At 42.1% G+C, this 19,669-nt stretch overlaps 1 protein-coding gene across 4 annotated transcripts in view; it reads right to left on the reverse strand.

Annotated features, from left to right (window-relative positions):
- The window catches only part of TENM1 (teneurin transmembrane protein 1), a 744,434-nt gene that overhangs the window by 253,063 nt on the left and 471,702 nt on the right, over positions 1 to 19,669 (reverse strand). For 3 of the 4 annotated variants that reach the window (XM_089781839.1, XM_089781838.1, XM_089781840.1), the window contains one exon: positions 15,373 to 15,613. In XM_089781839.1, the coding sequence (XP_089637965.1) occupies positions 15,373 to 15,613 (241 nt within the window). Of the gene's footprint in view, positions 1 to 15,372; positions 15,614 to 19,669 lie in introns of those variants that run through there. The other variant, XM_089781841.1, reaches the window with a different exon arrangement.

Consider the following 19,669-nt stretch of genomic DNA (forward strand, 5'->3'; position numbering starts at 1 on the left):
TAACTCAATAAAATGAGCATGAAACAGCGGATCAAGAGCTTCTGAGTTCTAATCCCAGGTCTGTCACTGATGAAATTATCATTAAAGTAAATGAAAGTATTTTTATTGGCCTCAAAGGGGCACCCACTGAGTAGCCTTGATAACTTAGTCAAGCTGTCTTCACTACTTGATTTAAACATGACACAACCCTCACACTGAAGTTAATAACAATCTTTCTACTGACTTCCACAAGAGTTCCAAGAGAACATTACAATCTCTACCTCAAGATGTATATAAGTGTTTTAGTTCAGTAAGTGAATGAAATTTTAACAGTTTTTCTGAGTTATAATCCACTAATAGTTGAGAGGTGCCAGGTCCAAAATACTTCTAAATATCCACATACTCAAAGATACACCCAACAGCCATGTTCCAATGTTACTGCTGAAAATATCACTTTCAGACAACTATTCGTGCAAGGGATAAGCCACAGCATGTAGCTAACTTGTATTTTATTTTCCAAATATTTCAAAGGGCTACATATTTTCCTGAATGACTTCCAATCAACTTATTCCTCCAAACTATAGCAAATAATGTAAACACAAGCAAAACACCCTATCTATACTAAGAGCCTCTGTATGTGATGCTCCTGTACTCCAAATCCTCTGCATTTAGTCTAACGTCAATTTTTTTCTTTTAAAATTACATTAATTTTGTTTCTATTTTAGCAAATGAGATTGTCGTGCTTTATGGAAAACTGCCAGGCCTACAGGGCCATCGAGATCATAGAAAAAGTGTGTATTTTTATTCCAGTTTCTGACTTCCTATGCAGTTCCATTAAGTGAATTAATGAGGGGCATAACCTAAAGTATGATGTTTCAAGTTATCAGATTCAGACAGGATTTAAACAGCTATACAGCCAAAATATTTATCATGGTGTTCCAGTGGAGCTGCAACTTGCCTCTCTCCCAAAGAAAAATTGCTGTGAGGTATATGAACAATTTAAAATGTTTTCACGCAGTGACTGAACTTTAAATTATTCAGGAGGAGAAGGGACCCTCAACTGCAATAGCTAGACATGTAAAAATTATATCTTATTGTAGATGACAAATGTTTATATTTTTATTTCCATAATACAAGGTTTGTTCCTACATTGCTAAATTTAGGGTATACAAGCTATTTTAAATTCAGGGTGAAATTTACATCCTTAATGTTTATACCAGAAATTTGAATATTTACAGATCCTCTCTTCTTCACAGTGATAATACATGGGATTTTCAGAATGAGTTTCTAACCCTTGCCATGACTTTTCTTTTAAATATGTTCTTTAGGGAGGTTAGATTTATTGTTTCATTAGACAGAAAATGACAAAATACAAGAGACATGTCATAGTAACAGATATTGAACAAAGTGGTTTCAAAGAAAGCTTATACGAAATGAAATCACTCTACATTTATTTCCAGAATAATAAAGAGTAAGTTAAAATTAACTCAAGTAGGCTTCTTTTACTAAGAATTTATTAACTAAGGGTATTGTCTGGATGGAAATTGTTTCCCTTTCTACTGATTCTGCTGAGTACTCTACAGCTTCCATATAGACTGCTCCACTTTCCCAGCAAAGGCTGTGTGATTTTTTGTTTTGACTTTATGCAATCATCCAAATTGTTCCTTTACTTTCAGGGCCAGTGGTGGTTTCACTGAAAAAGACTCATAGCAACGGTGAATTCCCTAATGTTCAAAATAAATGGTTCTACTGTGCGTGTACCATAGCCAGCCTAGCCACAGAAGAGTTTTTAAAACAATTACTATTGGGGATGTTAACTAGTAAGCCTCCCCCTTAATGAGTTATGCTTATCGGTTCCAGTTAATCTGTAGGGGCTGAAGCAGCTCCCTGCCTACCCCAGGCAGAGGGCTTGTTCCAGCCCTTTGGGGCCCACCGGAGCAGCCCCTGTCTGTGGTGGGCCCAGCCCAGCCCCCTCCCCCACATCTTAGGTTACAGGCTGGCTCCCTGGAAGTGGGCCGGAAGCAGACCTTGCCAGCCCCCGCCCCACCTCTCCCCCAGGGAGGCGGCTTTGCTTCCATAACAAAGTCACCTCCCCAGGAGTGGAGCTGGCAGAAACCCTTGCAGACCTCGCTCCCAGGGAAGCTTTGCTGTGGGCTCTGCAGTATAAAGCTTAAATAAACGTATTTAAGCTTCATACTGCAGAGCTCATAACATATATAACCACTATGATTTTAAGCAGATGGGGTATGTCTACACTACCACCCTAGTTCAAACTAGGGTGGTTAATGTAGGCAACTGGAGTTGCAAATGAAGCCCGGGATTTGAATTTCCTGGGCTTCATTTGCATATTGCCAGGCGCCGCCATTTTTAAATGTCCGCTAGTTCGGACTCCGTGCCCCCGGCTACATGCGGCACGAACTAGGTAGTTCGGATTAGGCTTCCTATTCTGAACTACCGTTACTCCTTGTGGAATGAGGTGTACCGGTAGTTCGGAATAGGAAGCCTAATCCGAACTACCTAGTTTGTGCCGCGTGTAGCCGCGGGCACGGAGTCCGAACTAGCGAACATTTAAAAATGGCGGCGCCCGGCAATATGCAAATGAAGCCCAGGAAATTCAAATCCCGGGCTTCATTTGCAACTCCGGTTGCCTACATTAACCACCCTAGTTCGAACTAGGGTGGTAGTGTAGACATACCCTTACACATTTTTAAATGAATTTTTAAATCCCTAGTTACTGTCTTGCTGAACTCAAGAACAGAACTCATGCAAGCAATAGTGATGAGATTCCCACAAGCTACATTCTTCCCTCTTGGAAGTACAGAAAGTGTACACTGAGATGGCAAAACTACTCCTTTAATTTTGGACCATCTCACTGGTTCTCAGGGACAGCATCCCTATTCTGTTTGCATAGAGTGATCAAGGATGAAATGGCAACACTAGGTTTTTCATCTCCCACAAAATTCTGCAACTTTCAAGCTTTGAGCAGAGATTTCTTGATTTCAACCTTGAACACTACTCCAGATGAAGCTGGCTACAGAGACCACAGGCCGCTTTTTTGGGTTTAGAAGGCCACATATGCTCTCTTTTTATTAAAGTAAATTTGATTTGTTTATTAATATACTTTAATAAGGTGCAAGTATAATCATAGTTGAAAAACATCCTTGTAAGTGATAGTCAGAAGGTTTCCAGTGTAAACAGACTAAGCCATAAACAAGATTGGATCCTTAGAAAAAAACAGAAATGTATGGCTCCTACCTTTCTGAGCACTGATTTTATGATGATTATAGAAACTAAGGAGCTGCGCCCCCTGCTCACTACGCTCGCCAACCCCTCTCTCTGGGGCTAGGCAGTCCCAGCTCCTTGCCTGGCTGCTGGGAAGGCTCATGCTGAGGTGTGGCAGTCCTGGTTTCCCCGTCCCTGGCCGTCGGGTTGGGCCAGCCCCGGCTCTCCCCGTCCCCAGGTGCTGGGCAGGGCTGAAGCCATGTCAGCCCTGACTCTCCCTAATCCCTCCCCCCAGCCCTGGCAGCCCCAGCTGTCTTCCCCCAGCTGCCAGGGGGTTGGGCTGTGCTGAAGCCTGGCCTCAGCAAGCATGGCTCTCTCTCCCTGGTTGCCGGGTGGTTGAGCTGGGCTAAGGCCTGGCCACGGCTGGCCAACCTCTCTTGACGCAGCTGCCGGGGGTTGGGCTGAGCTGGGCTAGGCCAAGGCCTGGCTGTGGCAGGCCCAGCTTTCTCTCCCTGGCTGCTGGGAGGCTGGGTTGGGCCGGGCCAGGCCAGGCTGAAGTTGCAGTGCAGGAGGCCCAGCTGGAGGCCACACGGCTCCTGCCACCCCTGCTCACAAGCACAGAGAGGAGGGGAGGTTGCATGGCTCATGGCTCCCCCAAGCATGGGGGTAGAGGGAGGCCATACCACTGAGGGTGGAGGAAGGGGGCTGCAGGATGCAGAGTGACGCATGACATAATTCTGCCATCCCACAGGACATTTTTTTTATATATAGAGAGAGATGAGTTTGAATACACTCCTTAGGACTTGAGTACATGGTCAGTTAGAACACAGCATGATGTTGTAAAAATCTATAGTGCACCAATTAGACACACACACCTCTTGCACTAAGTCACCATGCGGACCATGCTAGAAAACATCTAGTGCACAACAGGGTCCACATGGCAACTGAGTGCATGAGAGACCAGTTTGCATTTTGCTGCAGTCACATTCTAGCTGCCATTCACTAGGTCTCCATGTGGACAAGCATTAGAGCCTAACATCTCAACATTTGGAGATTTCAGGACCAAATCCAAACTTTATTGCTGAGATGTACTGCTAATTAGATAATAACCAAAAATAAGAGGTGATTTGAATCTGGTGACTGCCCTATTTTCGTAATATTTCAAGTTAAGTATATGAATTAATGATAACTGAATCACAGGTTCGTGGCACTGTACCTCAATGAGAGGTTATTACCAGGGTAACAAGTCTACTTACGTGAAGTTTTATGTGCCACAGTATCTTGGGCACGGACAGTGCACTGAAATGGACTTCAGTTCACTCAGGAGCTTATTGCTAATGTGCTAAATGGGTTAGAGGAACTAGAATGATAGTTAATAAAAATGAAGGAATAAGCAAACATGTAAAACATTTTAGTGAAACATAAAGAAATGAAAACAAATACTTTGGGGGAAAGAGAAATTTAAAAAGGTTTGTTGCTTTTAACAGCATGTTAATGAAAGTTATTGTGAATCTAGTCTCTCGGAAAACAAGTGCCAAATTGTACTAAAAATAAAAACATCCAAAGGGTGACTTCCCTGACTTATCCATGAAAAGGGCATGATAGCATAACAGGGAAAGGACTAAGACTAGCATTACGATAATGCTAAGAACTAAGGTTAGAAACGATATTTTAAATTCAATTTTTCCTTTTTTCTTTGGAGCTGACAAATAAAGGAATAGTGACATACAGGGAAAACACAGCAAGAAGTGGAATATATACAATATTGACATAAGAGGGAACAGAAAACAGGGAAAATATGCTTTACTGAGTTGTCTGAGTTTAAAATGTACCCTATAAAAACCAATAAGCCACATTTAGATGGGGCTGTCAAAGCTAATGACAATATATTGCCCTGTAGATCATAACATTTGAAAGATTAGAGGAAAGTATCCATGAATTTATAATTATTTTAGAGAGAAAGAAGGGGATAGGCAATAAGCTGTGCTTACTTTATCCTGGGGGAGAAAAAAATCAATTTATGTAAGAGGCCAATATTAGTATGCTGCTAAAAAAGAAAATTAATGGTACCAGTGCTTTATGTTGTGCAAAATCTTTGCAGTCTTTTGTTGAAAATATTTACAAATAATGATCTATGTATTGCAATGAAATTAATCTATGTCCATAAGTTATTTAAATAGTAAAAAAGTGTATCTCAATACAGTACTCTATGTGAACACATATTATGGAATTGTATATATGCACATATTTTACTCTCCTGGATGGTTATATCTCAGTCAGTTGGCAATCCAACCTGCCAGACCCTTTGCAGATTCACTTTTCCTTCTATTTCTTTATCAGCAGCTTCTCTCATACCTCCTCTACTAACATTTCTTATGTGTACTTGATTTCTCTTTTCTTCTAAGTTTATTTTAATCCAAAATGGACTCATGGTTCAGTGAAATATTCCCTTATCACATTAATTAATACAGAGGAAGGGACAGTCTTGATGTTAATTATGAGACCTGGAGGATCTGAATTCCATTTCTTGCTCTATCAAAGACTTCTTGTATGAACTTACACAAATCACTTCAGCTGCCTGTACTTCAATTTATCCATCTAGGAAACTGAGATAACTCATCCCTACATAGGGATGTAGTGAGGATTCATTCATTCATTTTTAGTTAGAGACAAGAAATATTAAAAGAATTTCTGTTTTACCTTACTATATAAAAATATAATACATACAATGTGTTACAACATAAAAACAATTTTAAAATAAACTGTTTCATTACTCACTCTTTTAGGTCTGATCTTTTCAATTCAATCTAGATCTTCAAAGTCTAATTACGTAAGAGTATGTTTCTAATCTCAATATGGTAAATATATTTTTAGAATTATGGAATTTTCCTTCATGTATTACATATCTGCAACTATGGGTAAGTTGAGAAGCTTGCTCCATTTCTGATTATCTGTAGTAAACAGGATTTTTAGGCCACATGACTAGTCCTCAGAAGTCTATTCCTGTATGAAAAAACCTCTAAATCTATGTGGCTATAGCTGGATTGTGAAAACCCTGATGAGATTTAAGGATTAACATGAGATATTATTGGATATAAGCACTGAACATGTGCATTCTGATTTTCCCCAATTATTAATGTAGGACATAAATTAATGTCTCTAAATCTACTCTGCAATTGAAAATGTTCTAAAAAAATCTGCTTACGCATATTAGGTAGATGTTAGTACTATTATACAAGAAAGATTTAGCAGTGAAATACAGCTGCCATTGCCATATTTACTTGTATTTTCTAAAACTCTGTGTATGTGTGTGTGTGTGGTGGTGGAACCTGGAGATCTGGCCAGTTCATGTTCCTGTCCTACCTGAGCGTCCCATGGGGAAGGAGAAAAAGCATGTCTAAGGCTGTGGTTTGTACTATAGCAGGGATTGGTTCACTTAGGAGCCAAATATGGCTCATGGCTTGAGCTCAGCCCCTTTGCTCTCCCCCCACTGCAACGGGGAGTGTGTACTGGTGCTACAGCTTCATGCCCCTCACGAGATTGGAGCCAGCGTTGGAGGTGGGGAGGTGGATAAGGCCCGAGCCTTGCTACATGATCAAGGGAAAAAGCTGGAGTTATAAATGGCTCCACACACACCTGATTCCCTTCTCCCTTTCCTTCCCCCAGCTGGAGGAAGAGGAGGTTACTCACCTCTATAGTAACTGAAGTTCTTCTAGATGAGTGTCCCCGTGGATGCTCCACATTAGGGCTGCGTCTGGACTGGCATGATTTTCCGCAAATGCTTTTAACAGAAAAGTTTTTCCATTAAAAGCATTTGTGGAAAAGAGCGTCTAGATTGGCACGGACGCTTTTGCGCAAAGGCACTTTTTGCAGAAAAGCGTCCGTGCCAATCTAGACGCGGTTTTGTGCAAGAAAACCCCAATTGCCATTTTCACCATCGGGGCTTTTTTGCACAAAACGGTTCTCAGTTGTCTACATTGGCTCTCTTGCGCAAAAGCATTTGCGCAAGAGGGCTTTTTCCCGAACGGGAGAGTCATTGTATTTGCAGAAGAACACTGACAATCTTACATTAGATCGTCAGTGTTCTTGCACAAATTCAAAGCGGCCAGTGTAGACAACTGGCAAGTTTTTCCGCAAAAGCAATTGCTTTTGCGGAAAAACTTGCCAGTCTAGATGCAGCCTTAGGTGACTACAAACCTATTTCCTTTTAGGGAGGTAGGGACTTTGGATCTGGCAGAAAAGTGGTAGAAATAATTGCTTTAGCTAGTTTCAGGTTGAAAAGAGGTCCTTGCATAAGTGCATAGTGCTTTGCAAATGTGTAGTCAGCTCTACTTCTTGTTGAAGAAACATGTCGTGAGAGTGGTTCCTGAAAAGGTTTAGGGAAGGGGGATATGGACATAAAGGGAATAAGATAGCCTTTTTCAATTATCTGCAGGATGCATCTGTCAGAGGTTACACGTTGCCAGTTGTTGAAGAAGGGCAACAATCGGTGATGGGACAGATTTACTTGCATCAATGGCATTGGAATAGGTGAGAGGCTCTCCAGACCCTCTACCTGATGATCACATTTGCTTATTGGACTGCTGCAACTGTTGGGAGTTGGTAGAGGAAGGGCAGCGGAGTTGGTTTCTGCCTCTGCCTCTATTCTGTTGGGCTATGTCTAGACTGGTCCCTTCTCCGGAAGACGCATGCAAAGCAGGCAAGTCAGAATAGGGAAATCCGCGGGGGATTTAAATATCCTCTGCGGGATTTAAATAAACATGGCCGCCGCTTTTTTTCCGGCTTGGGGAAAAGCTGGAAAAGAGCGTCTAGACTGGCGCGATCCTCCAGAATAAAGCCCTTTTCCGGAGGATCTCTTATTCCTACTTGCAATAAGAGATCCTCCAGAAAAGGGCTTTATTCCGGAGGATCGCGCCAGTCTAGACGCTCTTCTCCGGCTTTTCCCCAAGCCGGAAAAAAAGCGGCGGACGTGTTTATTTAAATCCCGTGGGGGATATTTAAATCCCCCGCGGATTTCCCTATTCTGACTTGCCTGCTTTGCATGCCTCTTCCGGAGAAGGGGCCAGTCTAGACGTAGCCTTGTTGTTGGTCTTACCCTCCATATGCACAATATTACAATAGGCATCGAGGCCTTGGGTAGGGCTGATACCTATATTGCCTTCCTCTAGGTGCTTGATTGTGGGTCCCCAAGGACCAAAGCATCACTCTGGAATCTTTCATGGAATGGAGAATTTTGTTGGTGTTAGCTGCAAAAAACTTCTGACCATCGAAAGGCATATCTTCCACTGTAAATTGAATCTCTCTGGGGAATAAATTGAGTTAAACCATGGAGCTAAACCATGATGCCCTTCTCATTACAACCACTGTTGCTGTAGAACATGCAGTCGTATCAGCAGCATCTAAGGTGGCTTGTAATGCTGTTCTAGCAATCGTGTGATCTTCTGACATCAGTGCTTTGTACTACTGCCTCCTAGCCTCGGGAATATCTGTAACAAAATCATTCAGTTTGGAGTAATTCCCATAATTATATTTGCTCAATAAAGCTGCGTAATTAGAAATGTGAAATTGTAAAGTAGAAGATATATATATCTTGTGCCCAAATGTGTCAAGCTTTTTGCTATTGCAGTCCGATGGAATAGACTAGTATTGTTGCTGCTTGGATTTTTGTTGTGCAGCTTCCACTATGAGGGAATTAGGTGCTGGGTAAGAAAAAAAGAAATTCAGAACTCTTGGGGGGAACATAATATTTCTTAGCTGTTCTCTTAGCCATAGAAGAGATTGACACCAGAGTTTACCACACCGTCTTTGCCAGTTCCATTATTGATGGATTAATTGGCAATGCTATTTTTGATGATGTTACTGAGTGTAATAGGTCAGTTAGCTTGTGCTGATTTTCCACAATCTCTTGCAGAGGAATGTTTAATTAAGCAGCTACATGTTTTAAAAGGTCTTGGAAATGTGCAGCGCCATCTGACGTAGTTGAAGCTGGGGCCAGAGACCCTCCCTGCACTGGTCAGGAGGGGGTACTGCCCCCTATGTGAGTGGGTCCCCTTCTTGTATTTGTTTGGAGGGGGGATACTGCACTCTGTGTCGTTTCCAGCCATGCTTTTGTTTCTGATAATGTTGCCATTTGTCCCAGTATTGCCAGTAAGCGTATGGCTCAGGTTGGGGTACCCAGGGATTACCGTAATATGAAAGCATATTCTCAAATCTGGAAGAGTAAATACTCTGATCTGTGTAAGGAGAATTCTCTGGTGAAAAAACTCTAGAGAATTCAACTGATTTGGATTAAAATGTTTCCTGAGAAAGTGATCTCTATGGGTACGTCTAGACTACAGCCTTTTGTCGACAGAAGTTTTGTCGACAGAACTCTGTCGACAGAAGGCATTATGCCTCGTAAAATGAGGTTTACCAGCGTCGACAAAACTGCTGAGTTCTGTCGACATTATGTCGACAGAACTCAGCGGTAGTGTAGACGCAGGTATAGTTTTGTCGACAAAAGTCCACTTTTGTCGACAAAACTCTGTAGTCTAGACACACCCTATGATATTAAAATAGCAGGAGAGCACTCAGGGTCTACAAATGGTGAGTTAAAAGTTGATGAAACTAATAAGTAACGTCCAACAGGCATTGTCGATGCCATAGTGGGAGGCATGCAGGCTATTTGAGACGCTAAATCATGACTCGGTGCTGAGGAAACTTGCACCACATCAAGCGCCTCTGTGGTGGAAGCTAAGGTGCCTGTTAACATGGGTGGCGCCCCACTCTCATGCTGTGTCGGCAAGATTGCGTCAGTGCCAGATGATGCTGCAGCTAATGAGGCAGGCAACTTAAAGCCTGATGCCTCAGACAGCGATTTAGCTCATGTCCGCTATTTAACCATGCTGGGGGCTCTGGAGATACCCACAGTGCCATACATGCTGAGGTGCAGTGCCACCGTTGCCCTCGGCATTGGCTGTAAGGAAAACGGCTGCTTCGGTGCCATAGCCCCTTGAGGTGCTGAGGAGGCTTACTTTCTGGCAGGCTTTTTGGTTCCTCTCTGTTTATGTTCCTCAGGCTGTTGGCCTGGGTCAGAGGCTGGCCTAAGAGAGTTTTCCAGTAAAAATAATTTGAGGTAGAGGTCTCTGTCTTTCCGCACCCACAATTTTAGGACATTTTTTAGAGTTATGCTGCTCTCCAAGGCAACGGACACATCGTGAATGACCATCTGATATTGGAATAAGGTCTTTATATGAGATGCCGCACTTAAAGCCCAGTGAGACAGGCATGTCTGTGAAAGCAGTCAGGAACTGCTGGAAGGGATTAACTGGGAGAGAAGAAAAAGAAATCCCTTATACTAATCTAGGATTTCTTTTTTAAAAACTAACTAACTACCTAATTAATTACTACAAGAAAATTAAACTGTTTTTCAAGCAATATAATCATGCAGATGAGAAGAAGCTAGGGAGCACTGCTGAGTCCTTCTGTAGCCGGAGGCATGCGCAAGGCCTACAATCTATCAGTGTGTGGCTGCTGGTGCGCGCATGCGCATTCCCAGGGACACTTATCAAATCTCTGTTCTGAGGCTCGGCAGTAGCACATCGACCTAATGTGGAGCACCCCCGGGGACAAGAACAAAGAAGTCTGCAGACTTTTCCCACTGCTCCATTGTCCAGAATCCGGCCAATGGAGCAGCGGGAAGCCATATCTGGGACAGAGAGCCTAAGAGCAGCCTGGGAGGCAAAAGCAGACCCAGCCGCCTTCTTGCCTGTGAAGGATCTGTTGCTGCCATGGCCGTGTTCCTACGGCTCCTCATGATGTTCTGCTCCTGACTCATGCTGCCCACGCACACTGTGCTCTGACCCCCACCAGAGAGCCCCACGGGGCTGCTGGAGTCCGTCACAGCCCTAAGCACCTTCTTCCTGGTGCCAGCAGGCTTGATCCTGGCCAGCCTGCCCAGAGTCGCTGCCTGGATTCCCTGCACTCCTGGTGAGGCGTGGCCTCCATTCCACTCGGCTCTTATTCTGTACCCGTGTGGAGCAGTGATTGGCTGCCATGTGAGAGTGACTGTTACAATGAATATGCCCTGATACAGATACTGGGAAAAAAAGTAAGTGCTGCTGTGACCCTACATCCCCTACCCCTCTCTCCACACTGAGACCCTGCACCCCCAGTTTGTCTCCTGCTTCCTGCCCAGACACCCACCCGCACCCTGCTCCTGCCCCCAGACCTCTGCCCAAACACCTACCCACAGCCTGCTCTTCTTGCATTCTACCTCTCACCCAGATCCTACACCCCACCTCCCTCACTGGCCACTCTGTCCCACCCCTCATTTTTGGCTCCACCCCTGAGTGTAAGGAAGGCCCACAAAATCCAATAACCCTGGAACCCCAGAAGAGTTAATCTGGCCTGAGACCTTGAACCTCAGTCCTCCCTGCCATAGGGCTGGAGCACCAGGGGAGTTAAGTGTCTCAGTTGGGGGCCACATCAGTAAGGGTTAGGGTTTTTTGGAGGGGTTGATTTTTTGCTTCTCACTTGTGTGGTCCTGACTGCTTTTTTTTGTGAGTCAGTGGCTCCCCACCCCTAACATGAATAAAGACAATGTTGAAAACTTTTGTGTTGGGCATAATATTTTACTTTATTTAAAAATGAAGCCTGGCCAACAAGCCCCCATCTGGCTGTAGCATCATAACACCCGCACCCCCCCTCAAGTCCCAGCCCTGATCCCATTATACACCTGAACCTTCTGCCCTGAGAATCTCATACCCCCACATCCCCAAACTCATGCACCCCCATATTCCCAGCCCCCTTCCATAAGACTGATAGAAGACAGCCTGAATGCATGCATGAAGCTGGATTTGACCAATTATGATATAAATTTCAAAGAAATGTATGAAAAGATACAGCAGCAGAAGTCCTTTTAAATAAAGTCTGTGAGTATAATATTTCATTTATGCTATTATTAATCATGTCAATTATCAATAATATTAAATAATATTAATAATATTAAATTGTTTGTTTTCAGTCATGCATATGAAACTTTGTTGACCACTTGCTCTGAATGTTGATGTAGTTTGGCTCTTTGGTTTGAAAAAGTTATCAACCCCGGTGTCATAGGCTTTTTCTGACTAGTGACCATGAAGCTATGACTTACTACTTCAATGAATCCCAGATTTATCTTAGAGAACAGCTGTGAATAGTCCATGCCACAGGCCTACAGTCCCCATGAGATTCCTAAGAAGTTGTAGCCAACTGTTAGAGGACACTGGAAATCAAGGAAGACAGCCGTTACCAATCCTTGGGCTGGGAACATTGAAAGTGGAAAGCTTCCAGACTCTGACACTCAAGAAAAAGGAATCTATAGGTTGTTCTTCATTATGAATCCCCAACATGGAGCATAGCACTGTAATCAATTAATTAATCTATCCAATTAGATTATATCAGGTGTGGACAATAATTTTTTTTGCCAGGGAGCACTTAAAAATTTTTTGAAGTGGCCCAGGGCTGCAGCGGAAGGGGTCAGGGCCTCAAACACAAGAAGTGGGGCTAAGATGCTTCTGGGTTTCCACACCCACAGACCATAATTAGTCTGGGGATGGGAGAGCTCCTTTGCCCTCCCAGGTTTCCCATAGGCACCCATGCCCCTGGTGGTCGGAGGAGACTTCCCGTGCTCCCCCACCACCAGACCAATCAGGGCCTGGGGGCAAGGGAGCATGCGAAGCTTCCTTTTGCCCTACAAGGAGCACATAGTGCTTCTAAGTGCCGTGTGCTGCTCGCAGAGCAGGGGCAGGGTGGAGGAAACTTTGCGCGCTCCCCCCACTCCTCAGGACAATCAGGGCTTGGGGGCAGGGGAGTATGCGAAGTCTCCTCCTGCCCTGCCAGGAGCATATGGTGCTTCAAAGTGCCGCGTGCTCCTGGCAGGGAGGAGGAAACTTCATGCACTTCCCTCCAAACCAGCCTTTAATTGGCCTGGAGGTAGGGGAAAGACAGAGCCTCCGCAGGCCACAGAGGCCCTTTTGCCCACTCCTGGATTATATAATGCTCTTTCTGGGAATAATTCATATCCAATGTAAAGAAAATCACTGAAAATAAAGTGTGTTGAAAAGGGAGTACAGTTAAATTACTAAAGATCTGTCTCCAAACAGGGAAGTCTAGAGAGGAAACAATGAATTATTATGATGGAGGAAGGCTACATAAAACCTGGTCCGTGCCTGCTGAAGTCAATTGAAAAGTTCCATTGTGTTTATGAGGCACTGATCAGGACAACAGGCAATATAATATCAGTGAAATATTAGTTAAATATCAATCCTTCCTCACAAAAACCACTGGAGATCCTTCATCCTGAAAACAGTGTAATCAGAAATTCTGATATCAACCATCTTATGTTAATTTTTTTAAAAATGATCTATGCGGTAATGGAAGCTGATTGGAAATTAATGGTATATGTTCTGAATACATGAAATATACATATTTTGGAGGTATGTGTTCCAATTATTTTCCATAGCTGAATTTCTTCTTCGACTTACACTGTTGAATTACTTCAGAGTAAATCAAACATGCTTTCTTTGGCCTCAGTTTTTATATAAAAGCCTACACTATGAAATTCTGGTAAGTATTTTACATATAATTTAAAGATGTTATCTTGTCAGGTTACAGGAGGTATGTGGGTGAATCTGGACAAATATGATTAAATGTAAATTTTAAATGGAAGCGTTAGAAAAATATCACAGGGGCCATATCATGTATTAATTTGAAAACAGCCATTCTTTTTACCAAAAATTGTGCTTTCACCTGGTGGAGTTGACAGACCCATTCATTCCTTGACTGGTATTCATTTTTCAAGCACGTAATATACTGTAGTCTTAACTCAAAAAGTAATTATAATCAAAATTAAATCAGTACCTCCTTTCAGTACAAATTCACATCTTTTCAGAAGATAGTAACTTATACAAAGTGACACTGGTATATTGTAGCAGCCAGAATGTATAAAAAAGTATGTTGCACATTTAGTTCTGAGGAAAGCCAAAACAATTTCATCTCATTGCAAGACCATCAAATTTTGCCCATTGATAATAGTTAAATAATTGAACATGTATGTTTGAAAGGAAAATGCTTTTGTGAAAGTATCCATTATATTAAATTGTTAGTGTTAAATTCATGTCAAATTAATCAATTTCAGTACATGTGGGGTAAATAGATCACTTCTTAGTGTTTTGAATAAACCTGAAAACCGAATAGAAACACCAGCCAAGTCTACTCAGATTTAGACCCACAATGTTCCATGTGGGGAAGGAGAATCTTGTGCAAAACTCAGTAACTAATTTACTCAGGAGGTCTGTAAGCTTGTCCAAGAGTCAGATTGACAACTAGACAGGATCTAAATGGTTGGCACACTACTACTTAATAGTAATAAAACTAGTTATTCAGATTAACAGCTTTAAGCCAAAAAAGTCAAGGATAGCCATGCATTTACCTTAGAGGACAGAATTTGGCTCCCTACATTACAGAGTCCTTCTGAACTGGAAATGTATTTTATTCAGATTATTATTTTGCAGATTATATTGTACAAGAAAATTATCCAAGTTTCAATCCTTGACTTCAATATTTCTTTTGGAAGCCGCATCAGGCCTCAAATCATCAACTGAATGTTATGCAACCTCAAACCATTTTGGCCTTCTTTTGCAAATGCATATTTGTACATAAACATCCAGGATGTCTTCAATAATTTTGGGGAATTTTTTCACAAGTGGGTTTTTTTCAGGTAGTCAAAGACTGCAAGGCTGAATGCTTTCAGAACTTACAGTCTGCAGTGATTCCCTGAGGCATGGCCTTCTTGCGGAGATTCATTGATGCTTCTATGGCAAATACAGAGTGGGCTGCATGGATACATAGATGTGTGTGTGTGCAAATCTACAACTAATAAGCACACAGTGTGCACTTCTTGAACACATCTTTGGAGTTCAATTACCCCTCCCCTCCACACACTTTTCTATATATGCTTTTGATCTATGATCTATGTTAACTAATAAAATGATGATAATAATGCTTATGATACCATGGGATCATAGGAAAAAGCATTGTGTGTTCTGAACTACAAAGCCATTCTTTCTCTCCTATTATTTTTTCAACTCCTCCTCAGTCCTCACCCCCTATTTTAAACTCTTAAGAAAAGTAGACTCTGCTTATATATACCTTGTCTCCAATGGTATATTACTATTCAAGACCCAGCTGTTATGCAGGTGTACAGAATCTTGCGTAGTGGATGGAGGGGTTGGAGCAGCTGGACTGGGTTGACTTCGGGTTGTCATTGATCTTTTCTGGAGAGAATCTGCTGTTGGAGGTGGTTTCCTGCTGCAGGTGCATGCATGTGGTGGTGGTGGAGGGGGTGGGAGTGGTCTGAATGTGAACTGGTTATGTGGGCTGCCCGGCATATCTAAAAAAAAGCAAACCAGAAAAAAAAGACTATCAAATCCATACAGTTACTATTTTAAACAACAAGAAAAAAACCATGGCATTATATTTAACAGGATTACAGTAAGATGTACAAGAGATTTAATTTCAGTCTGTCTATAAAATTGTATTGTAACATATGAATTCATATAAAATCTTATGAAAAAAAGAATATTCACAGATTTGAATTTATATGTAAATTCTTCAGTGCTCACTGGTTAAAATAAATGAAGAAGCACTCATAATTTGTCATGGAATTTGAACACATAAATCAGAGTGACATTGAGCTACAGTACAGAAACCCCATTTAAGAAAATACCCGTGGAAAAAACAGGTTACCAAATCAAAACAGAGAATAATTTAATCAAGCTCTCTTCAAAACCACTAAGTAATAAACATCTCCCAGGAAATAAGGTTAACAGATTTACACTGCTATGTTAATGTATTTGTCAGTTAGGCCTGGGAAAAGGTTAAGCTCCATATGTCAGTGAGGAAATATGACATATACCTGGAGAAAAGGTTCTGTGGTATTTAAAAGAGGACCTGGCATTCAACATCAGATCAGACTGGAAAGTAAAGAAACTCTTAGTAGGAGCTCTAAGGAAAGGCTGTTGTGTCTGTATAATCACCGTTCTGTTACTTGCTAGAACCGTAGTTGCCCAAGACAACAAGGAGTGTCCTCCTGCTGTTGTTGTTGCTGCTGCCGCCTTGAAGGGGCAATAAGAACCTATATCTACAGGAAAGACTCCAAAATCTATTGTGCAGGAGCAAGAGAGTCAGGAGAAAAATTATGAGAAGCTTAGCAAGAAATCCCACAGACAGTGTGAAGATGCTGCCATTACTTTTTCAGAATTGCTGTAACTATTGATTTACTAACAAATAGACAACAAAATCTGAATTCATTCCTGCCAGTGATCTATGGTGCTACAAACACGAACCACTGCTAGCCCCTAATTTGGTGACTCACATTTGCTAGTCTTCCTGCTGCCAGAAAACTTTTCACCCATCCAGAGTTTAACTGACTTTTAAAGTAATACATTATTGCCCCCTTTGAGGACATACGTTTTTGTGTTTGCATAATTTTTATCCCAGTGAAACCTGCTAGCTTTATCCTACATTTCACACCATTTGAACACACAGTCACAATGATTGATCTGGAGAGTTTCCAAATTCCAGAGAGTTTCCTTTCAAAGAAAAGGGAAGAGCTCTTAGGGCTTTTAGACCCTCAAACATCCCATTCTATGAGCCTGTCATATAGACATATGTGCAAGGTTAATGCACCTCTGACAGACATTTTACCTCCATGGTACACATTCCTTTACACAAGATAGAATCTTTTGCAAATTTCAGTTTGCATAGTAGCAAGCAGATCAGGAATGGAAATGTTGCAGGAGCTGGTCTGAAGCAGGACCCTAGGAACAGTCATTAGGAAGAAACGATCCAACCAGTTTAGCTTCCCCCTGCAGAGGGACATTCTGCTGTCTACTGCCCCTTCTTTCTCACTGCTAACTACACAGTCAGTTCTAGTATAAGGCTTCTCAGCTGGGGTGTGAGGAGGCACAGCACTGAAATGGGCTTTGAAAGGACTCTCATAATGACTGAGGAACTTCCACTGCCCACAGAGAAAAGTAACATAGCCACTAACTTAAAATGGGAGCTGAAATAATCCAACACAACTGCTCCAACTGCTTCCACGAGGAGTAACAGCTAATCCGAACTAAGGACTTAGTTCAGATTAACTTTAAACTGCCGCGTGTAGCCGCGGGCAGTTCGTTTGAACTAAGGGGGATTTAAAAATGGCGGCCAAACGGGAACATGCAAATAAAGCCCGGGATATTTAAATCCCGGGCTTCATTTGCAACTCCGGTTGCCTGATTTGCCTACCTAGCTCAAATTAATGAGCTAGTATAGACATACCCTATGAGGATGGAACATATGCTGTATGTATTTGTTACACAGTAACTTTTTTAACTTAACTTAACTGGTAGCACATTATAGACTAACAAAACATGTAGATGGTATCATGAATTCTCATGGGCACGGCCTACTTCTTCAGATGACCGGAATTTTTTGTTGCTATTTCCAAAAATCCAAGAGGGTTCCCCTGCACCCCCCGTACCAGCATCTCACTCTACCAATTCTACTTAGAGTGGAATTCTGATGATCCCCAGAATTTTCCATTTTCACTAAGTATTTTGTTAAGAACTGAGACTGATGAATTGTTTTCATACTGGAAATTGGTCTTTTGTGAACAGTGACAATTGATTTAGATAGCAGGTGACATATGGAGTCAATTTCCTAATGACACCAAAATGCTAATCCCACATTGCCCCAACCAGAGGAACAAGAGCCAGAGTCAAGAGTCAAATCAAAAGTCAGAGACCAGGGGCAGGGAACAGAAGACCCGTAAAAATCAGGCACCAGTCAAGAAAGAAGGGGCCAAAGACAAGTCAGGTAGGTAGGTCTCAGGAGACACGCATGAAGGCAGGGTGCAAAGTAGCAGCCAGCTAGAATTCACCCAGTTGCACAAACAATTTCCTCTCTCTCTCTCTCTGGCTTAAATAACATAACTTTACCCAATCAGGGACTGGGGAGTTACATTTAGTGGAGCGTAAAGTTTTATGGATTCCAGTTGTCCAATCACTACTAGTAGAGCTTTTGGGTGGTATTGTAGATGTGTCAACTGCCTGAAAACCTGTGGCACCTGTGGAGGACATATATTCCCACAACATTTATATTAAAAATTTACTTGCGCATCATATTCCATGGAAAGACAAAGACTTCCCACCCTGGGAAAATTCTATTTAAGGTATGGGAAGCAAACAATGATGGCCTTTTGTTGGCTTCACAGACTGCTCCCTACCATAATAGAATACATGAAAGGACCTAGAAGGAAAAGAACTCTAATGATGGGAGAGAAGCAGCTAAACACAGGTAAGAAATAAAAAGATCAGCTCTGGCCTGAGAAGAACTTTACCAGAAATAAGAACTAGGGTGAGAAATTATGATTTGTAACAATTTCTCTTAGTGCTTTAGGCTTAGCTGATGTGTTTTGTTTTATTTTGCATAGTAATTTATTTTGATTGTACTTAGATCCCACTTGTTATAATTAATACATTGTTTTTATTATAATACATATAGCTTTATTCATTTATAAATATTTTTACCTGGGGGGGAGGGAGGGGAACAACAGCTGTGCATAGCTCTCTTTCATTGATAAAGGGAGCAATCTTTATGAGCTTTCTATGAGTAAAACTTTTATACAAAGTAAGGTGAATTTATGAGAGTTTGGTTCCACTGGGGCTGTGCCTCATGGTGCTGTGTTAAGTATCAGAACTGAACTGTTCTCCTTGTCTGTGTTACTCTGCTGGGGAGCTATTATCTCAACTCTGTGCTTTTGCTGGGGGAAGATCAGAGCTTCTGGCTCAGGAGGACAGCGCGGTGAGGCACTCCTGAGGGCAGGCAGTTAGGCTCAAGGTTGTGATCAACCTATCAGGTGATAGTCTCAAGGGGATCTTTGTGATCCAACCCATCACAGCTGGTTATAGACATTTCCAAAAAGGGACACATTTTGAGGGAATCAGGATGGCCACTGGACAAAGCATCAGCTTTCACAATTAGAAAGAGTAGTTCAAATCATGCTTCTAAGCCCAGCCAATTAGATAGCTTCTCTCTAGTCACTTGGAAGTTTAAGTGCTGGCAGTGTATTTGGCTGAGTACAAACAAAAGGAGACAGGGACTATTTTTTAAGGAAGTTATAATCAAAGATAATGGTGGCCTCATCTAAAGAGGTGCTTGAGTGCTTGAAGATGCAGTAAATACTAAGATCTTGCATGGCTCCTTCTGCAGGTGATGGGTAGAAACATTGTAGGATCCACATAGCAATGTATCCTCCAGCCCAACTACTTCTCCTTTTGCCTTACTCCTGTGCTGGCACATAGACCGCTGCCACAGAGCACAGTTTGTTCTATGCCATATATACATTTTATACTATCTATGTGGTCGCAAAATCCTGTTCATTTTTGTACAACGGTACTAT

This window comes from Pelodiscus sinensis, chromosome 13, assembly GCF_052426305.1.
Source record: "Pelodiscus sinensis isolate ZL-2025 chromosome 13, ASM5242630v1, whole genome shotgun sequence".
In the NCBI taxonomy this organism is placed as follows: domain Eukaryota; kingdom Metazoa; phylum Chordata; order Testudines; family Trionychidae; genus Pelodiscus; species Pelodiscus sinensis.